The sequence below is a fragment of the Pelodiscus sinensis genome, chromosome 19, assembly GCF_049634645.1.
Source record: "Pelodiscus sinensis isolate JC-2024 chromosome 19, ASM4963464v1, whole genome shotgun sequence".
In the NCBI taxonomy this organism is placed as follows: Eukaryota; Metazoa; Chordata; order Testudines; family Trionychidae; genus Pelodiscus; species Pelodiscus sinensis.
Genome location: NC_134729.1, coordinates 18109542 through 18135669, shown reverse-complemented (window position 1 = coordinate 18135669; position 26128 = coordinate 18109542). Strand labels below are relative to the sequence as shown.

Genomic DNA, 26128 nt, shown 5'->3' with positions numbered 1-26128 from the left:
GTTCAAACGCAATTGGGTGGGGAGGTTCACGCCACGCCGTCCCACTATAAGACCGTGGTGCAGGGGTGGCTCGTCCACATGGGTGCTGAGGAAGCCCCGCCCCTTCTGCCCAAAGCCACACCCCTTTCCCCAGACCACGCCCCTCGGCAGCCAAGCTCTGCCCAACTCCAGTGGAGGGCTGGGGCTGCCATGCCATGGCCCCAGCCTGCCACGCGGTGCAGCCTCAACCCCTCCCGGGCGGCTGAGCAATTTTGGGAAGGAAACGCCTTCCCTTGCCTGCATCACTCACCGCCCGCAGGAGTACAAGCTCCTGGCCTAGCAGCGAGCAACGGCGCTTGCTGGCTTTTCCTGGCTTCTCCGGAATGTGAGCCGTCTGCTTTGGGTGACTCAGGCGCTCTTTATGCATTACTCATGCCGGTGTCTGAACTCAGGCTGTCTGCTCCAAGAGACACTTCCGCAACATGGAGCGGATGGGGAAGTGGGGGGGAACCGCTGAAACTTGAGTCTGGGTTTAGACGTGGCTGCACACATCGCCGCCGCTGGCGTGGGTGACAGGCCGGCACCTGCACGGCTGCCTCCCACTCCTGGCTTTGAACCCCACTGAGACGGGCAGGATGGAGGGGGACAAGGACAGAAAGCGAAGAGGGAGCAGGAGGCCTTGCTAACTGCCTTTCCAGAGCCAAACCTTGCCAACTTTTCCTGGGATCTGGCATCGGGTTTTCTCCCTAAATCCCTGGAACCACGTGAAATCCAGGCACTTGGCCTCAACAACACTGAGATCACAGGGGCTAACAGGAGGTTAATTTATATGCCCACCAGCATGCCCTCTAATTTTTTCCTTCAATGTGCAGAATAAATTTTGTGGCATCTACAGACGTGCACCACTACTAGAAACTCCTGACAGCTATGGGCACTCTGCTAAACAGCTGGGTGGCATCTAAATCTCTCCTGGGTGGCCATCCAAGCGCGCAGCTTACAGGGAACACTGAGGCCCAGTTATATACACATTTACAGCTGAACACGTGTAGCGGATGAGGGTCCGATCCTGCAGCAATGGCAGGCCCATGCGTAATGCTCAGTTCTATTGAATGAAGGACTCACCTGCGTAAAGTTAAGCACCAAGGGTGAGCTATGAACCCCACGGAAGCCATTGATTCCAATGGGGCTAGGATTTTTGTTTTGGTCATTACAGGATAGGAGCCCGCAGGAATCAACCCAGGACGCGAACTTCCATGGAGTTTCATTTCTTTTCTGAAAGCTGCCCTCTGGCCCTGCTCTCTGGGTCCTGCTGGCTCTTGGGTTTGGAAATGGCACAAAGCGCGGGCGATTCGGCTTTGAAAACGAAGGTACAAAACAAGACAGCCACGGGCGGGCCAGGGCGTTGGCATCCGGTGCAGCGTGTCCCGGCGAGGAGTCGGCTGGCCGCAGGCAGACTGTCTTCCCCCTCCAAAAGGGTCTGCTTTCGCCTGCCGCGCTACCCTCTCATCTTATCGTAGTCGCTCACCATGCGCTTGATGTGGAAGAGCTTGTTCCGCAGCGCTTTGCTCTCCAGCTTCTTCGTCTGGTAGCCCGGAGTCTGAAGGCCGCGCGAGAAAGAGGGAGACGTTGTTAACGTGACCGGGAACACAGGGACCCCCCCCCCTCTCCGGGGCCTTAGAGCAGCGGCGGTGCTCTGGAAGCACAAAGCATTGTGGGAGCTGGTGCCGCATGGGTTGTGTCGCCACCTAGTGGCTGGCTCTTGCAAGCGGGTAATAGCCTCCTACTGCAGCCGGCAAATGGAGTTGTGTTCTTAGTAGGGATGTTCAAAAGCAGTTAATTCGGTAAGTGTGTTGTAACTGCTGGAAAGCTCAGTGGTTACCTGCGAGCTGGCAGCCAGGGTGCACCGGGAGCTGGCTCCCAGCTGCTGGCCCTGCTCCCGGGGAGCTGGCTGCACTGCAGGCTTTCCAGTATAAGATTTATACTGCAGTGCCTACAGCTCAGAAGCAGCTGGCTCTGCCGGAAGCCCTGCTCCCAGGGAGCCGGCTGCCACCCTGCTCTGCTGGATCTGATATAGAGGTAGCACTGCAGGGTGGCAGCCAGCTCCCCGGGAGCCGGTGCGGGCTGGGAGCCAGCTTTCAAGCTCCTGGCAAATCCTGGCTCCTGGCCCTGCTCCTGGTTCCCAGCCCCCACCCCTACTTCCAGGGAGCCGGCTGCCACCCTGCTCTGCTGGATCTGATATAGAGGTAGCACTGCGGGGTGGCAGCCAGCTCCCTGGGAGCCGGTGCGGGCTGGGAGCCATCTTTCAAGCTCCTGGTCCACACCAGCTCCCGGCTCCGCTCCCGCCTCCCGGCCCCGCTCCTGGCTCCCAGCTCCCGGCCCTACTTCCAGGGAGCTGGCTCCCACCCCACGTGGCGGGCTCTGCTACGAAACCAGCAGCGGGGAGTGGCAGCTGGCTTACCAGGAGCTGGTGTTTAACCGTTATGGCAACCAAGAAGCTCATGCTTCTCGGTTAACCATTTGAAGGGGAGGCAGGGCTTTCCAATCCAGGCCACACATCAGAATCAGACCCAGGTATGGTCTCGGGACTGGTAGGTTTTAAATGGTCCTGCTGTAGCTGGTGCTTCTGGAGAGCAAATGTGAGAATTCTGGACCTGGTTTTCCTGGGCTCCCTGCCCACCGTGGAGGCCGGCTTATCCTCCCTGCCATGCTTAACAAGGGCTGAAGCCGTTTGCAATGCTGGCACATAATGTTCCAGGGTCGGTGTTCTAGCCCCGCATGTTGATTGCGAGCCCGGCTCACAGCCCCTCCCTTTGCAAGCGATCGGGTCGATTTGGGCTGCGCGTGCGGGGGTCCGAGCGGGGGGCCGGGTTTCTTGCCGGGGCCACGCTCCCGGATCATAAAGATTTTGCAGCGGGAACGAAGTTTCCACCCAGAGTTTCTGGTCACTGGCCTCACTCTGCCAGGACCCTCCAAGGCCCAGCAGGCCTGACGCTCCCATGGGGAGGGAGCAGATTGGCCCAGGGAGGGAGGCCCCGTGCCACAGGCTGTCGGAGGGCAGGGCCGGCGCCGGACAGTGCTGCCCAGACCATGCTGAGCGCGGGAGGTGTTTTGCCTCCGTCTCCGCTCACTGAAGCATGTTGTACTTTGGAGCGTAACCCAACACCAGCCCAGCCAGCGCAGGGGCACCGCAAGGGGAGGCAGGACATCTGAGTTCAGGCCACGAGTTAGCTCCACCTGGGTGCCTGATCCTCTAACGTCCTACCACTAGCCGGGCCCGTTCAGCTCCAGGATGGGCCATATTGCTGGTTACACACACACTGCAGCCAGCTGCCCCGCCCTGGGAAGACACACGGGTCTCCCCTCTGGGCTCTCAGTCCAGACCCCTTCATGGGAGCAACCAATTCACCTGACATTTGTCCCAAGGCCTGGTCTACACACACAGGCTGTGTCTACGCTGGCCAGTTATTCTGGAAAATCAGCCGCTTTTCCGGAATAACTTGCCAGCTGTCTACACTGGCCACTTGAATTTCCGGAAAAGCTCTGACGATCTCATGTAAAATCATCAGTGCTTTTCCGGAAAAACTATGCTGCGCCCATTCGGGCAAAAGTCTTTTTCCGGAAAACTGTTCCAGAAAAGGACCAGTGTAGACAGCAGAGATTTCTCTTCCTCAAAAAAGCCCCGATTGCAAAAATGAATGATTGGGGCTTTTTTGCGGAAAAGCGCGTCTACATTGGCACGGACACTTTTCCGCAAAAAGTGCTTTTCCGGAAAAGCATCCTGCCAATCTAGACGCGCTTTTCCGAAAATACTTTTAACGGAAAACTTTTCCGTTAAAAGCATTTCCGGAAAATCATGCCAGTGTAGACGTAGCCTGAGATTTTAAGGCGAGATTTTAAACCGGTTTGGGGCAACGTTGTGTGTGGCCACCCTGAAACCGGTTTAAGCCTCACTCTTCCGATTTCACCCGCCTTGGTAAAATGGACACGTGTCCAGCGAAACTGACCGAGCCGGATTCAAACTGATAGCCGTGCCTGCCAAGGTTGAACCACACCTGGGTTTGAAATGGATCTAAAAGACGTCGGGGCGGCTTGTGTGTGGACGTGGACAAGTTTGAAGGGGGAGCAAGTGGGAAATACTGCATTGCTAGGCCCTTTTCGGAGGACGCTGGCTATCAGCAGCGATTTGAAGCACTACGGGAAATCGGACAGAGAGACGTCCGTCCGTAGGGGCGATTGGACGGATATAAAACACACAGGAGGCCAATGGCTGAGGCTATGTCTAAACTACATTCCTCTTTCGAAAGAGGAATGTAAATGAGGTCGATTGAAAAGTCAAATGAAGGGCAGATTTACAAATCTCGTGCTTCATTTGCATAATCACGTGAGAGCGTTTTCGAAAAACGGTTTTTCGAAAAAGCAAACGTCTAGACGGGGTTCTTTCGAATAAAACCCCCTTTTTTGAAAGAACCCGCACACCTTATTTTTTCAGGCATTGTGGTTCTTTTGAAAAAGGGTGGGGTTGTTTTTTTTTGGAAACCCCCCGTCTAGACGGCGGTTTCTTTTTCGAAAAACCCTTTTTCGAAAAAAGCGCTGTCACGCAGTTATGCAAATGAAGCACGAGATTTGTAAATCCGCGCTGCATTTGAATGTTCATGTACATTCCTCTTTCGAAAGAGGAACGTAGTTTAGGCACGCCCTGAGTTTTGGAGACTCACCCGTTTTAAATCTTTCAGCCTGTTGTATTCCTCGGCGACTCCCTGGAAAAGAAAAACCAGGCAGAGAGGCCCTGTTACTGCCCCGAGCCATCACTCCACAGTTGACTTAACGAGGGAGCAACTGGGATGGTGCCAGGTGGGGACTGATAAAGAAACTTTCAGGCTGTGGAAAGCTACGCCCCCCACGGCAGCCGGTCCCTGCGTGCTGGTGGAATCGGGGTGCGCGGGGCAGAGCCTGCAGCTAGGGAAGATGTTTTCTAGCTCCCGTTGATTAGGCACAATTCCATGGGGGGCCAGGCTGCTCAAAATGTGGGGTGACCCGGCAGGAAGGGGAGCCCTGCAGGTGGCACATTGGCTGGGAATCCAGAGCCCTGTGCGTTGGCTGCCAGTGGGGGTTCTGACACCCCCTTTGTCCGTTTCACTCGGGAGCTCTTTGGAGCCAGGCTGGTCTTGGTGTCTGAGCAGGGACAGGCCCAATGGGGCCTTGAGCTTGGCCGGGCCCTCTCGGTGCTACCGGGACACGAGTGCTAGAATCCCCGGATCGGCTAGCAGGTAGCCGGCAGCCCCGTGCCGGGCCCCGCTCTGACCTGGTACTGCGGGCTGTCCTCGGACAAGCCGTCCAGCTGTTTGCTCAGCTGGTTCAGCTGGTCGTTGATGTCGTCCATCTCGGCGCACAGCTGCTTGTAGTGCTTGAGGTCAGCGTCGAACTCCTGCTTGTACTCCTGGCGCATGCCGTCCGAGGTGATCGGGGGGTACACGCTGCCCGGCCGGAGGGGGGAGAGGTTAGACGGGGGGGACACCCCACAAGGGGAGCTCTGGGGCACCCCTAAATCATTGCAATTTCGGGCTGCGCAGCCTCTGCGCAGACAGGGGAGGCTGGTGCAGTCCCTGCCAAGTGGCTTCCAGAATCATGGTGAAAAATGCGGGTGGCCGTCCGATGCGGCAGCCCCGGCACAGTGACCTCGCTGCGTGACATCATCACCACCACAACGACGTCACTTCGAGCTACCAACGGGGCACCGCAAAACCGGGTCGCCGGATTCCCCTCCCCCGGAGTAGCCCCTCCGCCCAGGCCAAACGAGGTAGCCTGGATCGGTGTCCCTGTAAGCTGGGTGCGTGGGTGGCCACCCCGGAGAGATTTAGGTGCCGCCCAGCTGATTAGCAGAGCGCCCCCCGCCTCCCACAGCCGGCAGCATGTGTGTCTACTGGTGGTGCGCATGCTTCAGTGCACAGAAGAAAATTGATTCCGCCCAGGGGTGGAAAAAATCAGCCCATGGATGGGAAAGATGAGAGGGAACGTTGGTCAGGGCAGGGGGCTTGCAAGGCCCCCGACCCTGCTCCCGAGGCCCGCTTGGAGCACCAGGCTGCGAGGCGCAAGCCCCCATACTCCAGAGGGAGCAGGGCCAGGGCCGGAGGCCCCCCTGTGCCTACGCCCCGGGGGAGAGCGAGTCCCTCACCGGCCCCACTCGTCCTTGTCCCGCTCGTCGCTGGACTCCATGGCCGTGGTGTAGTCCGTCTCGTACTGGGACTCATCCAGCTCGGGGTTCCGCCGCCTCCTCCGCCTGCCCCGCCGGGCAGCTGGCTTGCTGGCGCTCTCCCGCCCCCTCTCCTCCAGGGTGCTGGTGCTGAAGGCCCGGGCGGGCAGATCGCTGGCCACACGGACAGGCGAGCTGGGCAGGGGGGAAACAGGGCACACGGGCCCGGCCCAATTCACATGAAAAATGCCTCCCGACCCAAGAAATCTGGTCTTTTGTGTGCTTTGTACGGCGCCGATTGCACAGGGGGCGAACAGGGTTTCTCACACTGGGGGGGAGGGAGCTACAGAGAGGGGGCTACGCTTATTTTGGGGGGGACCATGGCATTGCCACCCTCTCGGGGCAGTGAAGAGCGGTAATTGCGGACCGAGGGTCTAGCTCGGAAGGCAGCACCCCGGCAGAGCAGTGCAGATCTAGGGGTAGCAGTCCCACCACCGCACCCCCATAAGCTTGTGACCCTCCCACCAGCCTTGCATTTCCTTTTCGGGTCAGGGCCCTGCAGTGACCAGCCTGGGACATTTCACGTTTAAAGAGCCGGCACCATGACATGATTTAAAAAATCCGGCCCCTGTGAAACTGACCATCATGAACCGTGAAGTTAGTAGGGCCCTAATTAGGGGGCGGAGGGTCAGGACACCCCTTTCTATCAGCAGCAGTGGAGAGGCGCCCCAGTGGCTGCCCGGACAAGCGGCGAGAGACAGCCAACAGCACAAGGCAGGCCAGGAAGGACCGTTCTCCCCCCCGATCCGCGGACGTCTGGGATATGGGCCCCGGAGCGATGCCCTAAATGAAGCTCCCTCAGTCCCACCGGGCCTGTTCCGTCACCAAGCCAGGGGCCCCGCTGATCCGGGGAGAGGTGCCGGCTGGAGGCCTGGCTGGCATTTCTGGATGCCAGGAGATGCTGGGACCCCAGCCAGCCCTCAGAACAGACCCACCTGCCGGGGTTGTAAGCAGAGTAGCCGTTCTCCTTGTGTGGGGAGCCGTAGGCGCTGGGCGCGGCGTGGACGGGGCTGGTCAGGTTCTCCGAGTAGGCCAGCGTGGCCGTCTCCTCCGGGAGGCTGCTGCCCTGCGCCACGTTCTGCACCTGGAAAGCAGCCAGAGGCGGGCGGCTCTCTCTGGGCCCCTGGGCCTGGGGTCCGGGCGGGAGGCTGGGGACCTGCGCTGCCTTTCGCGAGAACCAGGCGCAAAGGCAGGGAGGGGACAGGCTGGTGGCACGCCACATGGCCACGGGTGCACTGGCCGAGCTTGGGGGGGGAGTGAGCGCAGGGCTGGGCCAGCAGGGGCTGGGGGTCGGGGTTCAGGGGCACTGGCCGAGCTGGGGGGGTGAGTGCAGGGCTGGGGGTCGGGGTTCAGGGGCACTGGCCAAGCTGGAGGGGGTGAGTGCAGGGCTGGGGGTCGGGGTTCAGGGGCACTGGCCGAGCTGGGGGGGTGAGTGCAGGGCTGGGGGTCGGGGTTCAGGGGCACTGGCCGAGCGGGGGGGTAAGTGCAGGGCTGGGGGGTCGGGGTTCAGGGGCACTGGCCGAGCTGGGGGGGTGAGTGCAGGGCTGGGGGTCGGGGTTCAGGGGCACTGGCCGAGCTGGGGGGGTAAGTGCAGGGCTGGGGGGTCGGGGTTCAGGGGCACTGGCCGAGCTGGGGGGGGTAAGTGCAGGGCTGGGGGTCGGGGTTCAGGGGCACTGGCCGAGTTGGGGGGGTAAGTGCAGGGCTGGGGGGTCGGGGTTCAGGGGCACTGGCCGAGCTGGGGGGGTGAGTGCAGGGCTGGGGGTCGGGGTTCAGGGGCACTGGCCGAGCTGGGGGGGTAAGTGCAGGGCTGGGGGTCGGGGTTCAGGGGCACTGGCCGAGCTGGGGGGTGAGCGCAGGGCTGGGCCAGCAGGGGCTGGAGGTCGGGGTTCAGGGGCACTGGCTGAGCTGGGGGGGTGAGCGCAGGGCTGGGCCAGCAGGGGCTGGGGGTCGGGGTTCAGGGGCACTGGCCGAGCTGGGGGGGCGAGCACAGGGCTGGGCCAGCAGGGGCTGGGGGTCGGGGTTCAGGGGCACTGGCCGAGCTGGGGGGGCGAGCGCAGGGCTGGGCCAGCAGGGGCTGGGGGTCGGGGTTCAGGGGCACTGGCCGAGCTGGGGGGGCGAGCGCAGGGCTGGGCCAGCAGGGGCTGGGGGTCGGGGTTCAGGGGCACTGGCCGAGCTGGGGGGGCGAGCGCAGGGCTGGGCCAGCAGGGGCTGGGGGTCGGGGTTCAGGGGCACTGGCCGAGCTGGGGGGGCGAGCGCAGGGCTGGGCCAGCAGGGGCCGGGGGCTGCACTGGGCAGGAGCCAAGAGGCCGACTCCATCCAGTTCTATTTGTTGCTTGTCACTTTCCCACAAAGCAACCCCCCAGCTCGCCCAGCCCACCCCGCCTGCGCTCTGCAGGGCCCCTCGGGGCTCCCCCGGAACCGCCGCCTGCCTCCGGGCTCTCTCCTGCCCCGGGTGCCGCCCCGAGCCCCTTATCGCCTCGTGCGGGTGGATAAGCCAAATCAGCACTTGGCAAACCCCTCCCCTGCCATAGACCCGGCGGCGGGGGAGGCGACTGGCACCACCAGGCCCCGCATCCCCCCCCCCCCCCGCTCCCAAGCAGCACATGCCGGGGTGGCTGCTAAGTCCCTGGCAGAGCGGAAAGAGGCTAACGTGGGTGACCCTCCCCCCAGTTCGCATTCCCAGAGGCTCTTGCTCGTTCTCGCCTGCACGAAATCCCGGCGCTTGCGCCTGCCCCGGACGTCCCAGGGACCGACAAAGGAAGGATGTGCCGGCCCGGGATCCCTGCGGGAGACGCTTCCCCCCGAACTCAGGAAACCTCCCAGGGGCGGCCCGCCCAGTGAAATAAACGGAGCGGCCCGGCTGGGAAACGGGTCACGTTGGTGCTCTCAGGCTTTGCTCTTGTGCAGGCAGCAGGGCCGGATTCTCCCCCTCTGTCTTACGGACCCCCCTCGCCAATCACTAACGTATCGATGGACCCTCCCATCTCCTCCCCCCCCGTCCTTTGGGAGCGAGGGGAACGCAAAGACGCCCGCTGCACTGATACCACCTACTGCTGAGTGGCTGATCACTGAGGGCTTTGCAGAGGAGGCCTTTTGCAGAGGGTGACACTGAGGCACAGAGCGGGGAGGTGACCTGCCTCAGTTTACCCAGCAATCGCGGGGCGGGGCCCCCGGGCCGAGAGGTGCTGGGTTTGTGATGTGCGGACACAGAGGGGGATGCCGCCCCGTCTGCTCCCAGCGGTGAAGGAGATGGGTGGTGGGGGAGTGTGGGTTGTTTAGACTGAGTCCTACAAAGCCAGCGGTTTTTTCCTTCCTGGCTTCTCTGGTGGAGCCTCTTGCCGGGAGGGAAACTGCTGCTTGTCTGAGCGGTCTTGGGAGGAAAGAGCTTCGTTCCCTGGCTAAGTCAGGCCCCCTCCTACCTCCCTTCCCGCACCAACACAGCCGCACACGGTCTTACGGCTGGTCCTGGGGGGGTCCCTACTCCCACCAGCAGGACCAGTCAGGGAAGCGCTTGTCTTGTCCCCCCCGGACCTGACTGCGCCTTTGATGCCTGCCACATTAACTCTGCCGGCCCTGTTAGACCCGGGAGTCCTGACTCCCCACCTCTCTTCAGCTATAACCCCTAGGCAACATTGCCTACGACTGCCACATTAACACTGCTGGCCCTGTTAGACCCGAGAGTCCTGACTCCCCACCAATCTTCAGCTATAACCCCTAGGCAACACTGCCTATGACTGCCACATTAACACTGCCGGCCCTGTTAGGCCCAAGAGTCCTGACTCCCCACCAATCTTCAGCTATAACCCCTAGGCAACACTGCCTACGACTGCCACATTAACACTGCCGGCCCTGTTAGCCATGCCCTGCTAGAGCTGTGTGAATAGAACCTAGGCATCAGGGTGCCTCATCCCACCCCCCCAGCTCTGACTCCTAGCAGGGGGGGGGTCTCATTTCTGAGTCAGGAATAGAACCCAGGCGTCCTGGCATGCCACCCCCCTCCGGCTATCACCCCTAGGCCACGCTGCCTACGACGCCCGCCCTCGCGTCCTTGAACGGTGTTCTCGCCTTGCTCCTGCAAGTCGCGCGGCTTCGGCTGTTAACTCTGCTCTCGAAGGTCGCCCGTTTATCGCACCCCAGCCCATACGCAGGGCACACCGCGTCCTGGCCGCATTTTCCAGTCTGGCTGCCCCGTACGGCACAGCAGGGACGCCAGGACCACGCCTCCCTGCCAGCTGCCTTTGTCCCTGGGCAGGGCAAGGTGAATGCCCCCACCAGGGCACGGCACCCTCAGCAGCAGGCTTTGCACGCGGAACAGACCGGCCAGGGTGTCTCTGTCTTCTCAGTTAGGAATTTACAGCCCGGTCACACAGGGCCCTGTATTGCCTGACACCAGCCCTATGTGGATACTAAGGAATTCAGTGCCTTGTTCAAGTCCTGGCCTTCACCACGTCCTCTGGCAAGGAGTTCCGCAGGTTAACTGTGCAAGGTGCAAAGAAATGTAAGCGCCAAAAGCTCTAGGCTGGGGATGAAGGTTGACGTCTCTGCCCCTCATGGCCTGCGGACCTCTCTGCCACAAACATTGAGCTTGCCTGGGCAGGAGACAGAGCTTCCTCGGGGGCCAGTCCCAGTCTGCCCTAGGGCGGAGAGCTCCTCCCAAACCAGCTCTGCTTTGCCTTCTCCGGCATAATCCCTCGTCGTGAAAAAGGGACAGCGGAGGAAGCACTTGTGCCGTGGGTGAGTCACATCACTTAGGACCTGACTGGAAGGCACCCGGTTTCTGCAGGCACGAGGGGAGGGCAAGAACCCAAGCAGAACAAAGGGGGCACCTGCTATTAACCTCCTGGCTGTATTAATACCCCCCCCCCACGGGGGGTGTTGCACTGTGCAGTTCCCTGAGGCAGGGGCACCCTGGGGAGGTGGACGGAAGATGCTTCACTGCTCTGGGGCCCTTGGGTGATTTCTCCCAGGGCAGAGGCCTAGCCCAACGCCATGGCAACCATACCGCCCATGGCTGAGCATCCCAGAATCCTTCACTTCCTTGGCATAGGTGTAGGTGGGACAAAGTGAGGCAAGGCTGCTGGGCCGGAGGTGAATTTTCCCAGGCTCAGCGGTACCCAAATTTCGCCAAACGAGCAGCCCTGCTCCCCCCATCCCCACACACCTGTAAGCCCCCCCCCTTTACTCCCAACCACATGTGACCTGGTACGGAATGACGGACCAGACCCCGGTATCCGTCTGAGCTGTGCCTGGCGAAGCCCTGCAGGGCAAGCGCTCACCCTGTTAATCATTGACGAGGCTGAAACTAAATCATATCACGAGCAAACATTTTTCGAGCACTTAGCGGACAAAGGGGAAGAGAACAGAAACCAGTTGTGGCGCTGACTCCAGGCCCGCGGCCTATCGGATCCAATCCCATTTTATTTATCTTTTGGTACACTTGAGATAGCTCGGACCAACCCTCCTGCCAACACCCTCTTACTCATATCTGAGCAACCCGGGGGCTTAATCGCAAATGGAAAAAACAAAGGCATCTGAAACAGAGGCAAGGTGATACCTCCCCACTCCACTCATGTACAGAATTAACCTGTGGAACTCATTGCTGCTTGGTTATATTATTTATTTAAATTAGCCCCAGCCATAGCTCAGGATCCCATTGTGCTGATAATAATACACCGTATGCAGCAGAGAGCGCACACCACTCCGCCATACTCCCTCCCAGTCACTTTGCTCAGAAACTCCACTCACTCTGGTCCATCTTTTTCTCCAGAAACTAAATGACCCTGACTTTTATGGTTGGCTAGTGCATCTGAAAGTGCGACGCGGAAACATCCAGCCTCATTGGTCCACAAACTGCAAGAGCAGTGCTGAGAGAGATCTGAGCTTCCCCCATTAACCACAATGAGGTGTTAACTCTGAAGCCTACAGATGGCACCCAATATGTCAATATCATTAATTATGGATCATACCAGGCCAGTCTCTGCCGGCACAGCCTGTTATTGACGATTGGCTCCTCGGTTCAATTTTTATAGACTGTATTAGAATCATAGAATCACAGAGCTGGAAGAGACCTCAGGAGTCATCAAGTCCAGTCCTCTGCCCGAGGCAGGACCAATCCCAACTAAATCAACCCAGCCAGGGCTTTGTCAAGCCAAGACTTAAACACCTCTAGGGATGGAGATTCCACCCCCTCCCTAGGGAACCCATCCCAGTGCTTCACCACCCTCCAGGGGAAATCGTTTTTCCTAATATCCAACCTAGACCTCCCCCACTGTAACTTGAGACCATTGCTCCTTGTTCGGCCATTCATCACCACTGAGAACAGCCTCTCTCCATCCTCTTTGGAATCTCCCTTCAAGAAGTTGAAGGCTGCTCTCAACCCCCCCCCCCCCCCCCCCCACTCTTCTCTTCTGCAGACTAAACAGACCCAACTCCCTCAGCCTCTCCTCAAAGGTCCTGTGCTCCAGCCCCCTCATCATTTTGGTCGCACTCCACTGGCCCCTCTCCAATGTGTCCACATCCTTTCTATAGTGGGGGCCCGGGACTGGACACAGTACTCCAGGACTGTGTCTACATTGGCACCCTTTTCCGGAAAAGGGATGCTAATGAGACACTTCGGAATTGCAAATGCCCCAGGGATTTAAATTTTCCCTGCGGCATTTGCATGAACATGGCTGCCGCTTTTTTCCGGCTTGGGGCTTTGCTGGAAAAAAGCACCAGTCTAGACAGGGATCGTGCGGAAAATAAACCCTTTTCCGGAAGATCCCTTATTCCTACTTAAAATCAGGAATAAGGGATCTTCCGGAAAAGGGTTTATTTTCTGCAAGATCCCTGTCTAGACTGGCGCTTTTTTCCAGCAAAGCCCCGAGCCGGAAAAAAGCGGCAGCCATGTTCATGCAAATGCCGCAGGGAAAATTTAAATCCCTGGGGCATTTGCAATTCCGAAGTGTCTCATTAGCATCCCTTTTCCGGAAAAGGGTGCCAATGTAGACACAGCCCAGGTGTAGCCTCACCAGAGCTGAATAACAGGGAATAATCACTTCTCTAGATCTGCTGGCAATGCTCCTCCTAATGCATCCTAATATGCCATTAGCCTTCTTGGTTACAAGCGCACACTGTTGACTCATATCCAGTTTCTCATCCACTGGAATCCCCAGCTCTTTTTCTGCAGAACTGTTACATAGCTAGTCCGTCTCCAGCCTGTACCAATGTTTGGGATTCTTCCGTCCCAAGCAGGAACAGGACTCTACACTTGTCCTTGTTGAACCTCATCAGATTTCTTTTGGCCCAATCCTCTAATCCAGGAGTTCCCAACCTTTTTCTCCCTCCAAGAAAAGACTCTTTCTTCACTTTCTGTAAGTAGGGTAAAGTTTAGATAAATCCGTCAGGCTTCATTGTTTTACGGTTTGGGTATGGGATCTGCTGTCTGTGCACTTTTTAAAAGATGTTTTGGCTTTTCTTTGTAACTAAGTTCTAGGCCCATGGAGTTTCTCCATGAGTGTATTATTGGTTACTTTTCCATCTAGCCATTATGCTTGCAACAGGAAGATTGTGGTGATAATAAAAGTTTTCTCTTTTCTTTTTATTAACCTGATACTGGTTACTTGTGTCCTGGGGTTTTTACTTTAGGGGTGAGATTTCCCCAAATGGTTTCTCCCCTGGTTTCTTTATTAATTTGGGCGGTGGCAGCGGAAGTTTTATTCCCAAAATCTAGGGTTTTAAGATTTTGGGGGGAAGGTTTATACCAAAGCCTGGTAGATAAGGTTTTGGGGTAATTGCTGGCCCCCACTTCTGCATTTATCATGCCAGAGTGGGGAAGGAGCCATGACAGGGGCCAAAAGTGGGCGGGGCTTAGGAGAGCCCCTCCCCTTGTTTGTTTCCCAGTCTGGCTCCTGAAGGTACCTCAGTCCCTAGACCCCAGGGGACTGCCCCTATGTAGCCTCAAAGGCCCTGCCGCTTACCTGTTCCACCCGCAGCCCCGTGCCATGCTACACTCACCCACTCCTCCACGTTGGGACCTTCCTGGTAGGCAGGTGGCTTGTCCCAGTAGATATTGGGCTTCCCATACTTCCAGATCTTGTGGCGCGTCTTGTGAGCAAAGAAGCAAATGACGCAGAGGAGAATAACGATGAAGAACCCACAGACGATGGCGATGGCCTAGAAAAGAAGGAGAAAAAAATCCCACGCTAGCCTGGGAAATCAACTTTATGCCATCCAAACCGGCACCCTCCACCACTGGCCTCTACCACTCAGGCTAAAGGAAGAACTGCATTAGCTGCTAGCAGCAGTAGGTTGTTGTCCTCTTTGTGGTTTAGCCACTGGAAGGAGATGAAACACACAGCCCCTGCCAGTACAGCTGGGGAAGGATGAAAACAAAAAAAAAAATCAAACGAGAGGGCAAATAATTGTTATGCCAAACAGAAAAAGTCCAACCAAGGAGGAGAGACGGATGAGGCATTTCCTGGGACCTAGGGGGAGGAAAAGTAGAAAAGGCAGCTTCTTGCTGTTATCTTATTCTGAACGGAAACGTTTTGCAAAACAATCGAGCCTCCAACGCATGGTGGGGTATCGGGACTGGGCCTTGCTTAAGCACCAAAATGAAACAAAGGGATCCCAGTGCACTTTGCAATCTCCAGGCAGACAATGGCCTCCACAGCTTGGGAAACTGAGGCACGCGGCGAGTGAGGAACCGACTTTCCACGGAGCCAGGAAAAGAGTCCAGGAGCCCTCCCCGGCTGGTGTGCGGAAACAACCGACAATCTTCCCCTAAGGACACGGGGCCGAGAGCAGCAGATGTGATCCTCTGGACGATTTTTGCGAAAGGCGTCACCCCCGCGCATTTTGGTGTGTGCTGCGCGAGGGCGAGTCCCCAGAATCATAGAACCATAGAGCTGGAAGCGACCACAGGACATCATCAAGTCCAGCCCCCTGCCCGAGGCAGGACCAATCCCAACTAAATCAACCCAGCCAGGGCTTGTTCAAGCCGAGACTTAAACATCTCTAGGGATGGAGATTCCACCCCCTCCCTAGGGAACCCAGCCCAGCGCTTCCCCACACCCCTAGGGAAATTGTTTTTCCTAATAGCCAACCTAGACCTCCCCCACTGTAACTTGAGCCCATTGCTCCTTGTTCTGCCACCTGCTCCCACTGAGAACAGCCCCTTGCTAGCCTCTTTTGAACCTCCCTTCAGGAAATTGAAGGCTGCTCTCAAATCCCCCCTCACCCTTTTTGTCTTCAGATCAAGCCCAAATCCCTCAGCCTCTCCTCGTAGGTCATGTGCTCCAGCCCCCTAATCATTGTGATCACCCTCCACTGGACCCTCTCCAATGCGTCCCCATCCTTTCTATTGTGGGGGGCCTAGAACTGGACACAACTGGGTTAGGGTGCATCTGGCCCATGCTCTAGCTCCGTGCCTGCGTCTGGGCGGGCATACCTAGCTAAGTGCCTGGCTCCACATGGCTCCAGATTTCAGGTGGCCGGATCGCAGCAGGCTGGGCTAATCTTATCCCAGAGACGGGGTGGGATCGGGAGCCCCACCCAGTTTGCGGCTTAACCGGCTGCAATTGTTTCTGCCCCGACCGAAACTGGCTTTGTGGCGCCCTTGTTTGGGAATATTCTGCTGCCTTCTACCCGACAGACAGCCCAGGGCGCTGACTGGGCGGCTGCAGCCAGAGATCCTTGTTAGCCGCCCAAGGAAACTGACCAAGCCCAGCAGAGACTTTGAAAAAGCTCTTTTGCTCTGGGTTACAGCCTGGGGGCTTGACTTGGGCAAAGCAGGTGAGGGATGGGCTCAGGGCGGGGGGGGGGGGGGGGCGGTGGAGTAGGGTTGGAAAGCTCCGGGCTGGGACTCAGGAGACCGGAATTTATTTCTGAGTGGGGAGAGGCGCAGCTTGGCATAGAAGCAGTAAGGCCTAATGGTTAGGACACCAGCCTAGGACTTGGAAGGCCTGGCTTCAGCTCCCAGGCACAGAAGGGCTGGCTGCGGGAGGTCAATCTCTAGCCCCATCCCCCGCTTCCGCCAAAGGCCTCAGCCTTTCTGAGGGCATGGAGCTCTCCCTCTCACACACTTTGCCCAGGAGTCCGGAAAGTCTCTCCTCAGCCCCGTCCGGGTGTGACGTCAACCTGTGGAACTCCTCGCCAGAGGATGTGGTGAAGGCCAGGACTTGAACACCCCTATGGGTTCAAAAAAGAGCTAGATAGATTCATGGTGGTTAGGTCCATCAATGGCTATTAGCCAGCATGGATAGGAATGGTGTCCCTATCAGTAACCTCTGTTTCTCTGGAGGTGGGTGACAGGGGAGAGATCACGTGAGGATTACCTGTTGTGTCCCCTCCCTCTGGGGCATCTGGTATTGGCCACTGTCGGCAAACAGGACACTGGGTTGGATGGACCATTGGTCTGATCCAGTATGGCCGTTGTTTTGTTCTTATCATGTTGGCCAAGTCATTCAGCTGTGCCGTGCCTCAGTTTCCCCTCCATACAATACTGATGACAGCCAGGCCTTGCCTCCCATGAGCGTGAGTGAGGATAAATCTATTAAACACTGGCAGGTGCTCAAATATGATGATAATGCGGGCTGTACAAGTCTTTATGAGGCTCCTGACCCCTTCCTTGCATCTGCTGTGCCTCAGTTTCCCCACTTGTGAAATGGCCTTCCTTTGTTTATTCAGATGGTGAGCTTTTTGGGACAGAGCCTGTCACTCATCGTGTGTCTGTGCAGCACCTGGCACACAGAGTCCCTGATGTCAGCTGGGGTGTGTAGGTGCTAGGGGGCTTTAAACTGTACGACTTGTCGCACCAGGACCGATCAAGGAGGGGAGCGGGGTGCAGAGCTCTGAGCTGGTCGAACAGAGCACTCAGAGAATCCCTGAAAATGGGGAACGCTGGAAAAGAGCCAGGGGTTGTCTGGTCCGGGGTGTCCAAACTTCCCCATAATGGGAACCACAGCTTAACAGAGGGACTGTCTTGTGGGCTGCCTTCACCTCCCATTCCCCCATCCCATACCCCTCCTCCATTCTCCCCCCTCCCATCCCCTGTCCCTTTCATGAACCTACAACACTACCCCTTCCCCCCGCACTAATGCAATTGCATAACCACGTGCTCTTCCTTCCGCTGCAAAAACCAGGACGCATGAGTCAACACCATGTGGGCAGCCAGCTCCCGCCTGGGCCAGTGGCTGGCTTGCCAACCTCGGACAGCCCGTCCACCTGCCAATGCAGGATTTTTCTAAAACGTTCTCCAAGCTGGATTTCAAAATCCCAACTCTTTGGGTCTCCATCATCGCCCTGCGAGGTTGCCCAGTGGTTTCATCCACCGGGAAGCCCCTCGTGGTATCCAGCCTGGAATTTCTCTGCCTTCAGATCCATCCTCCTAGCCCTGGTTAGTTTCAGGGCAGCTCCAAAAGCAGCTGACGCTAGCCACCAGGAATTGCTCTTAGCTGGGACAAGGCGGAGAAGGGCACCAACAGCTAGTGGAGATGGGGAACCAATGAACGCTCAGCTCCGATTTAGTGCAGTGACAACGGAGAGTGCAGATGAATCGGTGAGAAGATAAGTCAGTGGGGAAAAAAAAAGATAGACTGGCTAGGAAATGCGAACATTCTCGAGCCAAATTTCAAATTCAACCCCCAAAACAACCCAGGGTGGGAGGTTCATTAACGTTTTGACCATAAGGTCAGCGTGTTCACCCGTGAAATTCAGTGAGCGCGTGAGCAAGGCGGTAGGAAAACGCCAACAACCCCTGCCGAGCAACGTTTCACATTTGAAACAAGCCAAGACTAAATCTGAAGTACGTTTGCTCTCCCCCTCCCCAACATTCAGCCCAGTTTTTTGAGTGGTTCCAAGAGGGTGTGAATGTAAGACACAGAGAAAATGGGAAAAGGGAGAAAAGCGGGAGAGGAAGTTGAAAGGGGAAAGGAGAGAGAAAAAAGGCAGAAAGGAAGAGGACGGAAGGAGAGAGAGAGAAAAGGAGAGAAAATCGAAGAACGAATTCTAGAACACTAGAACTAGAAGGGACCTCGAGAGGTCATGGAGTCTAATCCGCTGCCCGCATGGTAGGACGAAGCACCATCTAGACCATCCCTGACAGATGTCTGGCTACATCTAAACTACAGGCTTCTTTCGGAAGAAGCTTGTTTCGGAAGAGTCCACAGTGCAAAAGTGCATCGAAAAAGTGATCTGATTTTTTGAAAGAGCGCGTCCAGGCTGAATGGACACTTTCTTGCATGTAAGCTGTGATTGCTATGGATGGAATAGCCACCAGGGCACCTCTGCTTTTTCCTCTTTCCTCTTCTTCCAGAGGAACTCCCTTTCCCCCGGCCACACACGCCTTTTTGTGAAAGAGCTCTTGTGCGAAATGGCTTCTTCCTCGCAGAATGAGGATTACCAGTGCCGGAGAAACCCCTCAGTTCTGTCAATTTTCTTGCAGAAGAACGCAATAGCAGTGCGGATGTTCCTCAAGTTTTGTCGGAAAAATGGCTGTTTTTCCGACAAAACTCAGTTGTGTAGATATACCCTCTATCCAACCTGCTCTTAAATCTCTCCAGTGACGGAGATTCCACAACCTCCCTACGCAATTTATTCCAGAGTTTCACCACCCTGACAGTTGGGAAGTTCTCCCTAATGTCCAACCTAAACCTCATTTGCTGCCCATTGCTTCTTGTCTGAAGAAGGAGGGAGAGAGGGAAAAGGAGAGAAAGTTGAGCAAAGAAGGAAGGAGAGAGAAAGAGAGAAAAGGAAAGAAAAGTTGAAGAAGGAAAGGAGAGAAAAGAAGGAAAGTTGAAGGAGGAAAGGAGAGAGAAAAAAAGGCAGAACGGCAGTGGAAGGAAGGAAAGAGAAAAGGAGAGAAAGTTGAAGAAAGGAGGGAAAAGGAGAAGAGAAAGTTGAAGGAAGAGAGGAGAGAGAAAAGGCAGAAAGGAAGTGGAAGGAAGGAGAGAGAGAGAAAAGGAGAAGAGAAAGTTGAGGAAAGGAGAGAAAAGGAGAAGAGAAAGTTGAAGAAAGAAGGAGGGAAAAGGAGGGAAAGTTGAGAGAAAAGGAAGAGGAAGGAAGGAAAGAGAAAAGGAGAGAAAGTTGAAGGAAGCAGGGAGAGTTGAAGGACGAGAGGAGAGACCAGGCAGAAAGGAAATGCAAGGAAGGCGAACGAGGCAAGAGGACGCGAGACCAGCAGGGAAGCCGACGGAGAGCACGAGCCGCGCCCCACGGTACCTCCTGCGGGTCCACGGTGCAGTAGTGGTAGAGGTACTGGTTGAGGTAGTTGCCGCCGGAGGAGTACATCTGGTTGCACATGGTCAGCATGGGGTTGTAGTAGTAGCTGCCGGTCATTTGGGCCCGGGGGTTGACGCCCATGATGTAGACGATGGAGGCGATGAGCATGACGAAGGCCAGGATGGCGCAGACCACGATGACCGCCAGGTAGAAGCGCCGAGAGCGGGCACTGCTGGACTTGGCGACGCTGGCCACGAAGAGGCCCAGCAGGGTGATGAAGCAGAGCACCGCCATGGCGATCATGAACCCGTTGGCTGCCCGTGGGTTGGTCATGCCGCCGTAGCCGCCATAGCCGCCGTAGCCTCCGTAGCCGCCGTAGCCGCCATACCCGCCGTAGCCCATCCCGCCGCTGTAATAGCCAGACCCGTAGTAGCCCCCCAGCCCGCTGCCGTAGAGCCCTCCGTAGCCATAGTTGTACTCCCAGGCCAGGGTGGAGGCCACGCAGGCAAATATAGTGATACAGAGCAGCACTCCCAGCCCCTCCAGGATCTTCACCACGCCGGGCGGGGAGTTCCACTTGTAGAAATGCTGCGGCACGTCCTCCACGTAGAAGGAGCCCAGCGGGGCCGAGTGGAGGTCGTAGCCATCGCCGGGGGGCCCGTAGCCAGTGGGCGGGCTGCTGTAGGGCTTCTTGTACATGGCGAGGGGAGACCACAGCGATGGGCAGTCTTAGAAATGCCTAGGTGGAGCAGCAGACACACAAGCTGGTCACGCGGGGGGGCCCGGTGAGATGTGTGGCAGGGGCAGGGGTGTGGCTCCTGCCTCTGCCACTGCTGCCCTACATGGCCTTGGGCTTGTCACTTACCCACTCCCAGCAAACGGTCATATTTCTCTCTGCTGCCCTCCAGCCTAGGTAGCTGCACAACAGCAGAAGAGCTGGGAATAGAGCTCTTCCCCCGGTCCCGCCTGGCGTGGCCCAGCTTGTTCCATAGCTCCCCCTTTTCTTTCCCATGAGCTAATCTCCTCCTAACTGCCCCCCCCCCAAAAAACGTGGCATCAACATGTGGCCCGTGGGCTCTGGGCTCTGGCCTGGTTACAAACCGGGGGCCTGTCTTGTCTGTAAGTGCCTGAGGACAGAGACCCTGTCCTGCTTTGTATTTGTACAGCACCTAGCGCAGCGGGGCCCCGTTCCCGGCTGACTTCAGAATAATTCATCAATAGGAGTTGGGCACGTAGGTCCCTTTGAAAAGCCCAGTGCCCCCTTTTATAAAATAGGGGTGATTTTATACAGTGGCAGCTGGTGCCCATGGAGAAGGGGGTGCAGGGAAGGCCACCCACAGGGACACGCGGGGGCACCCCATAAGGGGCCAGGCCACCACCAGTCACCTCTGATTTGACACACATCTATAGGGAGGTCTGTATATTAGACAGAATACAGATCTGTATTTAATTGCGACTAGTCGGGCCAGTCAAGCATGAGAGTTACTGGCTGTGTCTACACTGCACACTGGCCAACGGGGCAGAGTCCGCGTTAAGGCTTGAGCACGGCAGCCCATCTGTTCGCTCCAGCTCGGAAGCGAGTGGAAGAGGGTCCGGAAGTCACCCAGGTGCCAGGAACTGAGGCAGCCTGTTGATTTTCCGGGGGCTCCTAAGTCACCTGGGCTCTGAGTTAATGGGAGGGAGCGGCGCCGGGTGAGCCCAGCCCGGGGTGGGCAGCCACACGGCAACGCCCTGTCCGCAGGACCGTGGCTCACTCCACGGCGAGGACGCGCGAGGGAGGGGAGCTGAGCTCCGGGGCTTTCTGGGTCGACTGGCGGGAGAGCACGTCCGTCCCGCTCAGCGTGGGGTGGGGGGGGGGACTGTGGGAAGGCGCTGGAGGATTCGCAGCCCGGAGTCTCTGCCGGGAGGGGGTGGGTGACCAGCCAGTGTAAGCACTCGACGGCATTCAAGGTGTCAGCGAACCCTGCCTCAAAGCACCTCGAAACTCAGACACTCGGGGGCGTGGAGCAGGGAGGGGAGCTGGGTTGGGAGCAACCCCCCCAGCAAGAACCCTGAGGAAATTGTGCAGTGAAGATGGCTCCTTAGGCACATGGATGATTTTTGAACCCCCAGGGGCGGGGGACCTAAGGCTAGACATGGCCCCCGACTTACCCTGAGGCTCAGGGATCCCCCCAACATCCGGGAGTCAGTGCTGATGCTCCACGCCCGAGCTACCCCCATTCCGTCCAGACCCTGCACCCCCACTTTGCTCCTGAACCCAACCTCCTAGGCAGACCCCTCACCCCCAGCTTGCTCCTGCACCCACTTTCCTGCCCACACTCCAAGCCTTCTTCCAGCAGCTCTCTGAACCCCTCATTTTTGTCCCCATCCCTGAGCGTAGGGGGACCCACAAAATCTACTAGCCTGGACCCCGCTAGGCATGGGTATGTGGGGGGATGCAGGGAGCTTCTTTCTGCTTCCCAGTTGGGGCTCACATCTGTGAGGTGTCTGTTGGGTTTGTGTGGCCCCCGACTGATTTTTCTGTGGGTCAGCAGGCCCCAACCCAAAACAGGTTCCCCCCCTTAGATGCTTTCGCAGCTGGCGCTGGTCCCCACGACACCGGCGTAAATCTGGAATAACACTGCCAAGCACAAGCGTGTTTTCACTGGAGCAAGTCCTGAAAAACAGGTCTCACGCCAGCAATATCAACCCATCCCATTGTCTTTCCATTTAACCCCCTCCCCCATCATTTACTCACTGGAAAGGACTCAGATCGCTTCCACCAAATAACAAAAGATTAAAAAAACCCCAAACAACCCACCACCCCTCTGCATTAAAGTCATTTTGCTCAATTGCTGCTCAAAATGCGTCCCCCCCTCGTATCAAGAAAAAATTGTTTCGGCCGGTTCCCATGTCACGGTGACCAGCCCGTACAGATCTGCCGTTCGACTGTGTCCTACAGCGGGGTCTGCCTGACATTCGCGGATTTCAATCGATCGGTTTTTTTCCCTCCTGCCCTTTCGGTGCCGTAACAACAATTTGAGCCCTTCAAAGCCCCGGCCAAGCCTCGATTAATAACGGCACAAACAACAGAGGCTGGGACGGAGGAATTCTTTTGGAACACAACCCTCCCGCTAACCGCCCGACCGCGGCCACTCATCTTTGCCCAGTGGGAAGATCTCTGGTGTACTCACGCCATGCGGGGGGGACTTTACTCGCCTTCACAGCTCCTCTGCCAGGCGGGGCAGTGCCATTACTGGAGAAACGAAGCCACTTAAAGGGAGTCGTGGCCGGGGCCAAAGGTTAAACTCTGGCCTTCCAGCGTGTTTCTACACTGCACAGACGACCCATGGCCGGGTTGGGCTGAGCCGTTCCCTCCCCCACCCCCACCAACACGAATCCACAGAAGATCTGGATCCGGAGCCCAATTCTCCTGCCCCTGGGATGAGTTTACTGGGCTGTGTTTAAAGGGATCCCTAAAAGGAAGAGGCAAGTGTATTTACGGACCCTCTATCATCTGAGGTGGCCATGTCTTTTCTGCCCCGGCCTGCCTGAGGGGCACCCCAAAAAGTGCCCGGTGCTGGTGCCGACTCGTAACGTGAAAATTGTTCACTGGCCACAGGCCCACGGGTTCCCACGGACAAGTCCTGCTTCCTCCATGGCTAATCATGAAAGCAGCTACATGTTTTGCTAGTCTTTAAAGCATGGGTTCCCAAACTGGGGGGCGTGAAGGAATTCCGGGGGGGTGCAAGGCGACCCAGCCTTCCCCCCCCCCCAATCAATCCCCTTACTATTTTTGTTTTTCATCCTTGGTCAGTTTTGCTGCTGGGGCAGGAGGAGGGGCGTGAGGGTTTCTCAAAAATCAAAAAGGGGGCGCGATGCCAAAAAGTTTGGGAACCACTGCTTTAAAGTGCTACCAGGCTATTGGTTGTTTTTTAAGTTTATCCTATACAGACTCACTCGGCTACCCCCCGAAGCTTTTCCCGGCTCAGAGACACAGAGGCCTGGCCGTGGCGCTCTGGTGGTCTCACCCCAGTGCGGGATGGTCAGAGAACACCGGGAGGGGGTTAATTCTTCTCACCTTGGATTTTGGGAGCTCTGGGCAAGCCGAGTCAAGGATCCGCGCTGAACTCAGCCCTCGCGAACCGCTGGACACAGGGTAGGAGCGTTCAGCCGCGGCCTCCACTCCAGGTGCAACAATTTCTTCCAACGCCACCGCCTCTCTTATTTCACCTGATTAATAAGTCTCTGTTTTCCCAGGCCTGCAGCCGGGAAGCCCAGAGCTGCTCATCACAGGGCCGGGTTTCTCACTCCCCGCCCCTCCTGCGCCCGCCGGCCACTAGTAAATAGTGCGTTTCCCTCACACGCAGACACGCACGCGTGTGTACTTTAAAAAAAAAATCCCCACTGTGTTTCTTTCCCCTGCGAGCGAACCCGCGATAAGGTCGGGGCTGGGCTCTCGCTGCCCTGCCTCCTGGCTTTGGCCGGGATTCAAGTTTCAAAGACAACAAAAGCTCCCAGTGCGGCTAAAAGCCGCCGTACCAGTTTGCTCTCAGACCCCAGCAAGAATGTCCAGACCCCGGTGAAATTGACACGCCGCCTCCTCCGGGCCTGGTCTGCAAAAGGTTTTACAGGTCCCCCCCTTGCTTTCCTGCCGCTTTTCTTAGGATGGCCTGGGAGGTTTGTTTAACAAACTCTTCCCGGTCTTCCAGAAAGCTCCTGGAGCTAGTCTGCCGTTTCCTTCCTCGCTTTGTTACTCGAGAAATAAACGAAAAAAGCCCACAGCCCTTAAAACACCCGGTACGCACAGAGTGAGCTTTTGGGAGGAAGCGACAGGTAAACTTTCACGTGTCTCTGCACCCAAAGCGAATGCTCGCTGGGCACTCAGAGTGAATCCGGCCACCTGAGTCACAATAAGAATTTTTCTAAGCCCTTGCTCCATGGAAGGCAAGAAGACAAGAGTTACGGCAGGGCCTCCCCTCCCCTCCCATCGCCCCAGTGAGGTCCAGCGGCCCGGACCAGCGTTCCCTGTAAGCCGTGCGCTTGCGTGGCTGCTCAGGAGAGATGCCAGCGCCACCCCGTGGATTAGCAGAGTGCCCCCTGCTCGTTTAGACGGGTGGTGCCCATTGGCACCTGCCTCCGTGCACGTAAAAAAATTATTCCGCACAGGGGGCGGGAAAGATTAGCCAGAACGCTGGGCCCGCCCCATATCTGGCTGCAGGTTCATGGAGACCAGCTTGAAACCTGGCTCTGTGAAGCTGAACAAGGTGACCCTGAAAGGTACGGACCCAGAAGGAACAGAGCAGCTCTCCCCCATGAAATGTGGGCTCCGTCGCCTTACCTTAGTTTGCAGCTACATCACCCTCCAGTGCTAGCTGCACCGGCCTCTGTCACTTAGTATTAGCTCGACACGGAGCTAATTGTCCTGGGGGGCTGCTTGCAGATGACCTCCAGGTTTAGGGCTCCGTTCCATTAGGGCTCCGGGCCGTCCCTGCCTGCTGAAGGGGGCTGGCCGGGTTTCCTTTAAGAGTCTGGCTCCCCTCTGTTTTCCTCCCTTCTTTGTTCATGTGAAAATGGCAGCTGAGGGATTAATCATTACTAGGTGCACGGTCACTGAAAACAACCCGCCGCCTCCTCCCGCTGTGGCCAGGCCGTCGCCAAAGCTGGTAACCGCAGGAACCTGGCACAGCTGGACTCAAAAACTTGGCAGCCGCCGCGGACAGAAATCGCCGGGTGTGCAAGACGCTTATCAAAGCGCCAGGCTGCGTGGCCGGGTTGCCGTTAACCCCTCCCGTTTGGTAGGCATCCGGCCTGGCGAGGGAGCCTCACCCGGGCTCCGGCACGCCGCACGGATCCCTGTACCGCACTTGGATTTTACTCCTTTTTCAGTCGTGCTCTCCCAGCCCTTCGTGGGGGCAGTGAGTTCGGGGGGGTCCTGGGCTCTGCCACTGGGGGATCTTAGCTGGACCAAGTAGACCTTGTCGTTAAACTTGGTGGGTTTTTTTAAAAATACAAAGCAGCTTTATAAGTGGGGAAAAGCCCCTAAAGCCAGGTGGATGGCAATGGATGTGTGACCGGCTGGGCTGCCCGGACCGGCCGTCAGCGCCTGGATTGCTGTCCGTGCACGCTCCGGAATTCTCCCTCCGCTGCTCGTGCGAGCACGGATCACTAGTGCTACCACTCAGCGGAGGCAGCAGGGGAGCTCACCAGGAGTGTGGCTACATGGTGGGGGAAACCCAAGTTTTTCCAAATCCAGCCACTGCTGGGCCCGAGCCGCACAGCTGGGTACCGTGTCCACACTGCATTATGTGGAGTGTCTGCCACTTGAGCTGTGTCCACACGACACCGTGACAGGGCTTGGACCCCACTCCCGGCGGGACTCCCGTGCCGCTCTATCCCTGGCACCTGGGCTGGAGTGGTTGCAGACGCACGTCGGGCTGATTCGTGTGTAGATGGGAGGCTTACCCCGCAAGTCAGCACCTGGGCTTAGTGCTGAGTGTAGACGTGCCCCGGTCGTCTCGCTCTGCTCCCTGTAGGCAACCGGTGTCTAGCCAGGGGTTGGTTTCCCGGCTGTTGTGTCTTGTGTTGTAACGGCCACACTAGGGCAGACCAAAGGCCCATCTAGCCCAGTGTCCTGTCTGCCAACACCAGATGCCCCAGAAAGAGTGAACAGAGCAGGGAATCATCAACTGATCCCTCTCCTGTCGCCTATTCCCAACT

General features: G+C 57.4%; 1 protein-coding gene across 4 annotated transcripts; it reads right to left on the bottom strand.

The window, feature by feature from the left end:
- Positions 1 to 1225: 1225 nt before the first annotated feature.
- On the bottom strand, positions 1226 to 24967 carry LOC142819002 (occludin-like). Of its 4 annotated transcripts, XM_075902771.1 has the most exons (10): positions 24750 to 24967; positions 23490 to 23641; positions 22603 to 22664; positions 19430 to 20168; positions 14225 to 14383; positions 7165 to 7313; positions 6152 to 6364; positions 5282 to 5453; positions 4695 to 4736; positions 1226 to 1576 (listed from the first exon to the last, which is right to left on the bottom strand). In XM_075902771.1, the coding sequence occupies exons 4-10, from the start codon at positions 20126 to 20128 to the stop codon at positions 1475 to 1477; spliced, it is 1536 nt and encodes a 511-aa protein (XP_075758886.1). In that variant the 5' UTR covers positions 20129 to 20168; positions 22603 to 22664; positions 23490 to 23641; positions 24750 to 24967; the 3' UTR covers positions 1226 to 1474. The 4 variants fall into 4 exon arrangements, with proteins under 4 accessions (XP_075758886.1, XP_075758884.1, XP_075758887.1 ...); XM_075902769.1 differs by lacking the exon at positions 22603 to 22664; XM_075902772.1 differs by lacking the exons at positions 22603 to 22664; positions 23490 to 23641.
- Positions 24968 to 26128: the final 1161 nt, after the last annotated feature.

Excerpts from the sequence above, each read along its gene's own strand:
- LOC142819002 (XM_075902771.1), bottom strand. The coding sequence starts at position 20,128 with ATGTACAAGAAGCCCTACAGCAGCCCGCCCACTGGCTACGGGCCCCCC. Across the intron at positions 7,314-14,224 it reads GTCCCAACGTGGAGGAGTGG|GTGCAGAACGTGGCGCAGGG; the intron begins GTGAGTGTAGCA and ends GCTGCTTTCCAG. Across the intron at positions 6,365-7,164 it reads TCTGCTTACAACCCCGGCAG|CTCGCCTGTCCGTGTGGCCA; the intron begins GTGGGTCTGTTC and ends CCCCCTGCCCAG.